The 10752-nt window shown below is 37.8% G+C and overlaps 1 protein-coding gene across 1 annotated transcript in view; it reads left to right on the forward strand.

Annotated features, from left to right (window-relative positions):
- The window catches only part of DTNA (dystrobrevin alpha), a 141567-nt gene extending 131185 nt beyond the window's left edge, over positions 1–10382 (forward strand). Inside the window, exons 15-17 of the mRNA XM_007945637.2 lie at positions 1569–1682; positions 8489–8585; positions 10332–10382. Coding sequence (XP_007943828.1) covers positions 1569–1682; positions 8489–8585; positions 10332–10382 — 262 coding nt within the window. The remainder of the gene's footprint in view (positions 1–1568; positions 1683–8488; positions 8586–10331) is intronic.
- Positions 10383–10752: the final 370 nt, after the last annotated feature.

Consider the following 10752-nt stretch of genomic DNA (forward strand, 5'->3'; position numbering starts at 1 on the left):
GGAACATCAAAGAGGACAAAAAAAAAAAAGAAAGAAAACAATTGAATTATAGTTCAACCTTCTCACTGTACCTTGAGAGGTGTAGTGACTTACTAGTAACTAGCCTCCCAAGTCTGGTGTGTGTTTGTGAAGCAGGCCATTGTAAATAAACCTTTTAAATGGACAGCCACACACCCCTGCTCATTCCATTCACTTTTTATTCATAGTGCTTTGTTCTGTCTTATTGGTTCTTATGTGTTTTGTTGGATGGGAGACTCCACCCACACACACACACACACACCAAGAATAAGTGACTTGTAACCTTGCTTAAAGGCTGCTGACTCACTTAGGGATAATTTGCCTTGCCCAGGTCACATCTCCTTTGTGGTTGACCTAATGTTCACCTGACTGTAGGACATCCTAGGCTCCAACATCAATAATAGCCTGACATGTCTCACCCCTGGGAGAGGTCATACCAATAACACTCTTATGTCACAGACTCAATTACAGTGAATCCTTTTAAAAGCATATCCCTTCTAAGGCTACCCTTGTTGAGATCCATAGTTAAAAAACAGTTAGAAACTGTTAAACTAAAAGAGAAAGGGTTTTGCCTGACTAAGGGATTGTCGGATAAATTCAATGAGAGGAATTTCATTTTTCATAAGAGAATGGTGTTATTTAGTTCTGTGAAATGAATATTATTTACCCTTATTTTCCCTCAAAGCACCTCTTCACTTGGTAGCTTCAGCTACTTTATTGTGTCAGAGTGTGGTCATAACAGGCAGGTACATTTTTGTCTCCTGAGCAGTGCACTCTTCAAAGTTGAACACATCACCACAGTATTACATTACTTACTATACCAAAAAACAAAACCAAAAAAACAAAAGAACGTCCTCCAGGTGATCCCAACTCATTGCAACCCTCTAGGACAGGGTAGAGCTGCCCCACAGCATTTTCAAGGCTGTAAATCTTTATGGAAGCAGACTGTCACATCTTTCACCTTCAGAGCAGTTAGTGAATTCAAACTGCTGACCTTTCAGTTAGCGGAAAAGCACTTTAACCACTGTGCCAACAGAGCTCCTATCCCTTACTGTAGTGACTATCCAAAAAAATGCAAACCAGTTTCCACTGAGTTCCAACTCATGGCAAGCCCATGGGTGACAGAGTAGAGCCTCACTCCATAGGGTTTTATTGCTGTGACCTTTCAGAAGCAGATCTCCAGGCCTATCTTTTGAGGCACCTGTGGATGGGTTCAAACCACCTACCTCTCAGATAGTAACCTAACACTTAACCATTTGTACCTCCCCAGGACTCTTACTCAAGAGACTAGGTCCTGGAAATCATACTTGGTTTGATGGCTCCAGCTACACCCTTCAGAATCTTCATGGTTTGGATGTACTTAGAGCATATACCTACAGCACCCAATAGCCCCAGTCATGAGCACAGTGAATGTGTTGATTAGTGAGGGTCGTTTCTGCCCCTAAACATAAGATGAGCCCTTCTTTCTTCGCTCTGACCCTGATCTGCTCAGATGTTAGTATCTTGAAAGTTAACTGACCCTGGTTTTATCTTTCCTCCTCTTTCCTAAGAGAAATCTTACAGGAGATCCAAAGGCTGCGACTAGAGCATGAACAAGCTTCTCAGCCCACCCCAGAGAAAGCACAACAAAACCCCACTCTGCTAGCAGAACTCCGGCTCCTCAGGTAAGAGAGGTGACCCAAGCTACCCCAGGGGGTATATGTATGTGAGATCTTTAATAAAGTCCAGTGTCTAACGGACTCTTAGCCATCATAAGCTGCTGACAATCATTTGCTTTCATTTTTAATAGCACACACCTAATTGCTATACTTTAGGGGAAGGATGTTTGTATTTATTCTTTCATTTGGTACAGAGGAAAAGAAATAGCAATTTCCAGATAATAAACAAGACATCTCACTGGAAAAAACTTGAACACAACTCTTTTTAGTTATTTGCACTATCATCAATGGGCTTATGATAATAAATGATCAACAGAACAAATACATAAAAAGCTAAATGACTTTTTATTAAAGTTATTAAAAACCATCACAGTTTTAAAAGTTTAAAATTTACCTGTAAACTCATAAAGAGGAATCTAATGATTTCTTCATCTTTGGCCATAAAAATTCTGTATACAGATCTTAAAAAAAAAATAGGCCCCATACCTTGTATTTCTGCAAAGGAATTAAAAAGCCTTAGTGTTTTTTGTTTTGTTTAGTATTGTCTAAGGAACCTGGTGGTACCACAGTTAAGCATTTACTTAGCTGCTAACTGAAAGGTCAGCAGTTCAAACCACCAGCCTCTCCACGGAAGAAAAGACCTGGCAATCTTCTCCTGTAAAGACTTCAGCCTAGAAAACTCTATGTGACAGTTCTACTCTGTCCTGTAGGGTCACTATGAGTCCGAATAGACTCAATGGCATACAACAACAGTGTTGTCTGGTGTGTCATCCTAAAAGATTAGAACCGGAAGGGACCCTAGATGATCATCTGGTTCAACCCCTGAATTTCAATGTGCTTCTCAGAGTCAAAAGCTGGGAGGGAGCAGTGTTTAGATGAGGACTGGGTTCTTCCCACTGCTGCAAAATGAAAGTCTTATGTGGGCACTAAAGTGTGTTCATCTAAGTAACAACCCAAAAAGTAAACTCAAAGACATTCCCTCATAGAAATGTCATATTGACCTTTCACAAGGCACTTTTTGTTGTCAAGTCTTACTTTTTTTGCATCCTGCAATTTGGGTGCCAGTTTCACTCTAGGAATATCTGAGTCGGACTTTTATAGTACATACAGATTCCTCCTCCCAGAGACCCTTGATGATATTGCCATTAATGCCACTACAGGAAGGCATGAAAGGATGAGAATGGCACACTGAGCTAGCACACAGGATGAGCCTGTCAAATCTGACTCACATGAAATCTTTCTCTAGCATTGACCTTTACTAAGAATTTCACAGATACAGGTAACCAGAGGCACAGACAAAGCAGAGAGAGGTCTGGAAAATCCCCAAGATCTCCCCTCCTACATTGAATGACATCTCCAAGGAAAGTTTTTTAGAGTGATCTAGGGAGCCATATGCAATACCTCAGATCTCTCTCAGCTTCATTTATTCCTCTGGTTGCCAGCATCCTTGAAATTTTTAGTAAAGCAAAATACTGATTCACTGAGTCTGACTTGACAATCCAATCCTATGTGTTACCTCACTTACACAAGTACAATTCAGGAGTGCTAAATGCCATGACAGCATGACTGATAGGGAGAGGATAGCACAGATGGAAAAGGCCTGGCTCACTGGAATAGGAGAAAAGTAAGCACAGACTTCACACAGGACATCAACTTCAAGCACAGATTAGGAAGAACAATGCAGATACCATGTAAGAAGATATGAAAGGGTAATTCTCATGGAGTACTTTGAATGTTGTAAGTAGATAGGAGTGGGTTAGAGCATTTGTTGGGGGGTAGTAGGAGTTGGTAGCATAGTGCCTAAGGCACTTGACTGCTAACCAGTAGGCTGGCGTTTCAAACCTACCAGCCACTCCTTAGAAGGAAGGTTGGGCAATCTACTTCCGTAGTGATACTGCCTCAGAAATCCAAGGAGGGGTCACTATGAGTCAGGGCCAACTCGACAGCACATAACAACAACAACAGTAGGCGTTGGGGTGAGACTAGTGAATGATGGTGATAAGACTTGCAGAGGTAATACAGAGACCATACCACTCAACAATGTGAGGACCACACAAAGTGGTTTGGACAGACTTGTGTGCAAACTTTATATACCCTGGGAAACCTTCCTGACCTTGTAACACCACATAGAGCTGACTTTCTCCTCAGTATTACCACACATAACATTTTCTTATCCTTATTTTATACTCATCATCTTTGTTTTGAACTTACTGGGGTTTCCTTGTCTCTCACCTAAGGACATGAAGTGTATTCAATCCATTGTTTTACTTCTAGCATCTTAAAACATAGAAGAGCTCACAAATGTTTCTGCAATGAATAATTGAACTGTGAAACTATTAAAAGACAACTGTATTGTTAAGATAGCTAAACATAGGAGGTGAACATTTACATTAGGTAGATGTACTCCTTGGAGAGAACAGTCATGGGAGAATAGAAGGGTTGTGTATGTACAGGGAGACAGCTCGGGGAGCAGGAGTGCATGGAGGGAAGGACACAGGGAAGAGGTAACTATCGGGAGGAAGTGGGAGGGGAGTTATTGCATTGTGGTAAATTGTAGTCAATGTCATGAGACAAAGTGTATGTGAGCTGCTGTATGGAAAGTGAATTTGCTCTGTAAACTTTCACCCAAATCACAATTAAAAAAAAAAAAAAAAGATACGTAAAGAACTGTATTTGCAAAGAGAGTACCATCTGTTGTAATAAAAAAACATTTACTGAAACTGAAACAAGTAGCATCACACGAGAAACCTCAAGTAAAACAAGTTTAATTTGTTCATATCTATTCCTTGTTAAAAAAAAATCAGCATAATTTTCTACATAAGAAAAACATTAACCAATGCATATAAAATTATTCTTTGAGAAAACTTGTTAGAAGAAACTTGTTATATCAGTTTGTTTTTTTATTTGTTTTTACCAAGTAAAAATGGAATTGTAATCTGTGATGAAAGTCTGTGGTTTTTAGACTTTTGAATTTCATAGACTAAACTTCATAGTTTAAATTTCTTTTTTATTTTGAGAAACAACATAAAATTGAGTACTTGTTTTTGCCTTATAATGAAACTTCAGAAAATTACCAACATCTGTCATAAATGACAGTGTATATATTTTTTACTTTTTTTAAATTTCAAGCCTACAGAAAAGTGGTAAAATAGTATAATGAATTTCCTTCTACCCTCACCTGGAGATGCACATTTTGCCAAATCTTTCTCTATCTCTTTCTGTAAATGTTTATATATGTAAAGTACATTCATATTTTGATAAGTTGCAGACATCATTACTCTTCACTCCTAAATATTTAAATGTATATTTTCTAAGGATAAAAATATTCTCCTATATGTTGTTATTAAGTGCTAATGAGTTGGTTCTGACCCCTAGTGATCCTATGTGCCATTTTCACAATCTGCCACGCTTGAGCCCATCATCACAGCACTGTGTCATTCCATATGGTTGACAGTCTTCCCCTTTTTTGATGACCCTCTACTTTATCAAACATGATCTTCTTCTCCAGAGACCAGTCCTTTCTGATAGCATGACCTAAGTACATAAGATGAAGCCTAGGAATTCTCACTTTTAAAGAACATTCCAGGCTTACTTCCTCCAAGACAGATTTGTTTGTTCTTCTAGCAGTCCCTGGTACATTCAATATTCTTCACCAACGTCACAATTCAAATGCATCAATTCTTCTGCGGTCTTCTTTATTCATTGTCCAGCTCTCACACACATATCAGGCTATTGAAAATACCATGGCCTGAGTCAGGCATGCCTAAGTCTTCAAAGTGACATCTTTGCTCTTTAACACTTCAAAGAGGTCTTTACATTCTCCTGTATAGCCATGGTAAAAAAACAAAAAACAAACCAAACCAGTTGTCACTGAGTCAGTTTAACTCATGATGACCCCAAGTGCTTCAGAATAGAACTGTCCTCCAGAATAGAACTGTGCTCCCCAGGGTTTCAAGGCTGTGAGCTTTTGGAACCAGATCACCAGGCTTTCTTGAGAATACCCATCTAATTCAGGAGAGTTAACATTTATATGTACTATTATCTAATTGAAAGTTCTTATTCAAATGTTTCCGATTATCCCAACACTGTCCTAAAAGAAAATGTTTTAATGCACATACATAAGTAGCAAAAATCTGACAAAATTTCAAAATAAAAGGCTTTCCATTAAAGATGAATAAATTTAGCTTATAGAAAAAAAAAATCACTATTTAGTCCTTGTTTGCTTATTCCTCCTTGGAACAGTGGCAGCTACATCACAGACTTGTTCTCAAACCCACATTTGGTAACCACTTGTGTAAACACTTACAAGACTGAATAAGAGCATTATTAAATAAATATGTTTCTTAAAAAAAATTGAATTCAATCAAATGCTTAGAAGAGTAAATGTGATGTTTTAGACATGCATAAGATAAATAAATTTTTAAAAAATATTTAATAATTCTAAATTAAGTAAATTTCTCTGATAATTTGTAGATGCCTCTGTGTCTTTTGCTATTTAGAATGTTCCTTTGACCTTCCTTCCAAAGTCTGACTGTAGCCAAGAGGCCAAAAATTATAGAGCAGTATCTAGAAGACTATTGGATAAAAACCAGAAGCATTTTGTACCTTGGACAAAACCCTATAGTGTATGTACTTGAAATACCATATGCAGACCAAAAAAAAAAAAAAAAAAACCCAAACTCACTGTCATTGAATCAATTCCAACTCATATCCCCATTGGGTTTCTGAGGCTGTAAATCTTTACAGAAATAGATTACCCCATCTTCATTCTGCAGAGTGGCTGGTGGGTTTGAACTGCTGACCTTCTAGTTAATAGCCAAATGTCATATCCACTATGCCAGCAGAGCTCCTTTCATGTGCAGACAAGTCAAAGAAAACCAGCTAATGGGTTTGTCACTGAAGAGTATTTTTAAATGGGGCAAGATTTTCAAAACTGGAATGTTTCAGGCTAGAAAAACAAAAACTAAAATTAGATCCCATTAAAGCCTATAAAATGATGATGTTACTCATCCTGTGGATTCAAAAAAGAGACAATTGTAGAAGAAATCAAAGGAAGGAGTTCTTTGGTAATAAATCATAAGTAGCAATATAATCTAAAAATATAACAATATTGAAAAGAATTGATGCATTTATAAATTTAAAACTTATAAATCTTTATAGAGAAAGCCTATATGAAGACAGACCAGAAATGGTTCATTTATATCCCTAAACTGTCCTCCCACAAAATATCTTTCAATTGTGTGTCATTGACCTAATTCAGTGTGACACTTTTATACTGTCAGTTTTCCATTTCAGGGTCCCTGTATTCAATCCATTGTTTTATATCGATGCAATTGATACTAGACATATATATTCGTACATTAATATAAAAACCAAACTCACTGCCATTGAGTAAACTCCAATCCATAGCAACCCTATAGGACAGAGTAGAACTGCCCCATATGATCTCCAAGGCTGTAAATCTTTATGGAAGCAGACTGCCACATCTGGAGCAGCTGGTGGGTTTCAACCACCAACCTTTTGGTTAGCATCTGAGCACCTCAGCTACTGTGCCACCAGGGCTCCTGTACATTAATGTATACATGGCTAAAGCATCCACCCATTTTTAGAATATAAATTCTAATATTTCAAACTCAGATGCCTTGGGGGCAGGGGGAAAAAAGTGTATATATTACTTGTTCTCTAATGGTCATGAAGTAATGTATTTGAAATTGCTTGGAAATGTATATATATATACTTTTCACAAACATGAGCTATTAATATTCTTCTCCATATTATTTCATTTTTCCCCCACTTAAAGATAATTTTAGTACCTCTTAATGTCAACATAAATGATAGATTATAGAGTGTCCTTAGTGGTTTCCATTCTTACTGACAGTTTAATAGAAGTTTTACAAAACAAAGCAAAATTAAACACAAACCCTATCAATCACTTTCAGTCGTAGAACAATTGTATAGAAACATATTTATTCTGTTTTCATTATATGAACCCAACCCAAATGAAAAAATTTCTATTGATTGCAATAACTATATATTGTTAGTATTTCACCTCAGAAAGGCAACATGTTGCATAATAAGCCTGGAAGGTATTCCAGATGCACTTTTCTAGATAAGATTTTCAAATACTGAGGCAATAGGTATTTTCAGGTAGTCTTATGAAAGAGTCCTTGGGTTTGGAGAATCTGTAGCAATTGCCTTTTCTGTAACAGTTTGGTTTTTGTTTGTTGTCTCAAGGGAATCCAGGGCACAGCACAGGGCCCACTACGTAGTAAGCATTCAGGAAATGTTTCATGAGTGAGTAATTAATTCATGGATTTCCTTGTTAGTTGCTAGCCAGTTGGTTCTAATTCATGGCACCCTTATGTATAACAGACCTGCACCATCCTCACCGTCATCCGTATGTTTGAGCCCATAGTTACAGCTGCCATGTCAATCCATCTTGTGAAGGGTTTCCTTCATTTTTGCTGACCTGCTCCTTTACCAAACATCTTTTTCTAGTGATTGATCTTTCCTGATGTCCAAGGTAGACAAGATGGTCTCATCATTCTCTCTTCAGGGCAGAATGGGGGAAACATCTAAAAGGATTTAAATCAATTTAAGTTGTGTAATTGAAGTGTGTATTTAAGTTTCATTTTAACAAATGAAAGTACATCTCATGCTATAATCACTCCCTCATTTGATGGCAGTTCCCTACCTGTCAAACTCAGAGATGGTCTTTTTTTCTGATAATCAGGTAGTCTCACAAGAGTGGGAACTGTGATTAGCCTCAGTGAGTTGAATGCTGTTTCTGTTAACAGTTGCTTCTTTCTTAGACAGCGCAAGGACGAGCTGGAACAGAGGATGTCTGCTCTCCAGGAGAGCCGGAGAGAGTTAATGGTCCAGTTAGAAGGGCTCATGAAGCTACTAAAGGTAAGACATTTCAAATTAACATTTCTTAGACATTTGAGGGTGATGTTTGTAAAATGTTTTTGCACATAATGTGCAATGGTTTTTCCTATTACTGCATGTCATTCCCCCCAAAATGTTGTTCCAAATTCAGACATAGAATGGTTTCTTAGGCACAGGAGAAGGCAGCCATCCATTATAGAGTTCATTCTTATATCTTTCCTGGAGCCAGATTGCTCAGAACCTTCTTGGGGGAACTTCTTCCTGGCTTATTTTCACTCCCTTTATGCCCTTAACATAAATAAAACTGAATTTGTTTAGAAGTATTTTACATTTCATAGTTTTCAGCAATTCTGAGTGGATTGAACAGAAGTGAATACTTAATTCAGAAAATCAAGATGTAGCCATTAAATAATCTTGGTGATTATAGTTTCATTAAGAGAAACAACTCTGTTAATTTCAGTAAAACATTTTATGTCATCTGTATGACTCTAGCAGCAAGGCACAGGATTTCTATGGGCCTCAAAGGAAAATTGTAATGAGTATATCTCTTCCCTTTTCTGTAGACTGAGTGTTTAATAAAATGATATCTACAAGTCCTTTGCAGAGTGCTATAATCTATCATTTTCATTGAGTATTGGCATTTGTCCTTTAAGAAAGCTGTATTCCCTTTTTCATTATACACAAAATTACATTTCAAGTCAAAATAGACTAATTATGGCCACACATCCACAGTCAGTCCAATAGAAGCAGCAATGCTGTGTGGCCATCCTTGTGTCATGCCTTATGTGAACAAGCATGAACCAGAATGGATTGGAACTGGAACATGCCAAAGGCACACTGATAGGAGAACAATGAAAGGAACGTCCCTGGAGCAGCTCAACTGTGAGACAGGGTGTCCTGGCTTTCAGCTCACAGACCCCCACATCCCTGACAAACCATCATCTGTTGTTACTGTGTTGTTCTTTCTTTCTTTCACTATTTCCCTCTGTTTTTTCTTGATTTTTTTTCTCTCATTTATTTATTTAACAAATATATATATACATATTTTAATTTGCTGCCTCAGGTACTGCTCTAAGTGCCATTATCCCATGTGTGATAGTGCTTTTGCTCCCCTTACTCTTTTTCCCTTTAGTCAACTTTTTCTGCCATCAATGTCTTTAACAATAAGTGTTAGAGATTCTTTTCCTTTATTGAACAAAATTTCCTTTTCAGTGTATTAGACATAACGTATAGAGTTCACTTTTGTTACTGTGCCATATATGGTGATACAGGACCAAACAATAAATAACCTACTGCTGTTTCTGGCTTACTCTCACTAAAGCTCTTTCTATTTCCTTTCCCAAATGTACCAAGCCAAGAGGACTGACCCCATCTTTCCCTTCACAGAATGGCAGGAAACTTTGAAACAGCTTCCTGTTTATGCTCCCCCAGCTTCTGTCATGATAGCAATGGGGTAGGAGTCAGTGTACCAGCAGCCATCTTGATTGACACCTAGTCCACCTGAGCCCAGCCTATTGTATCAGAATTTTCTAACACCAAGACAGAGAGAGACCATGTTGAAAGCTAGTCAGACACATGGAGGAATGAGATGGGTCTCAAATGCAAACTAAATAAACTTGGAACTATAGTCACTGGGGTGGCAGAGGCCTGATCTGTCCTCAGAGCCATGACAATTCCCCCCAACCCCCTTTCATTTCTTCCCACTATGTACATGCTTTTCTTGGAACCCTGGGTAATCTAACTCTTATTGATTCGATCTTTCTGTAGGAAGAAGAACTGAAGCAGGGAGTAAGTTATGTTCCCTACTGCAGGTCTTAACTAACAATGGAGGGGCCTGCCATCCTGCTGTTTTTCTCATTGCTTTTGCCTCTAATGTATGTTCATGCTTCAGTTTGGAAAGACAGAACAAATCATACTAATTTGCTTCCTTTTCAATGTAGTGCTTGAATTGAGATCTAGAAAATCAGCATTTTTTTGTAACTGTTACTACTGTTGGCATCAAAAGAAGAACTATTACACCTTTTAAAAGAGGGAACAAATTGTAATTTGTTTGGAACTCTCTAGATCTCCAGGGGTCTAAGTTTCAAACCAGTCTCATGTTTTTCTAGGTTGTTGATCAGACCCTTCTCTGAATAAAAGTCACCCATTGCAGTCACTGTAGCTACACTGAGGTAAAGTTTAGCTTTAA

The sequence above is a fragment of the Orycteropus afer genome, unplaced genomic scaffold, assembly GCF_000298275.1.
Source record: "Orycteropus afer afer isolate SDZICR_OR568_19922 unplaced genomic scaffold, OryAfe1.0 scaffold00141, whole genome shotgun sequence".
Taxonomy (NCBI): Eukaryota; Metazoa; Chordata; class Mammalia; order Tubulidentata; family Orycteropodidae; genus Orycteropus; species Orycteropus afer.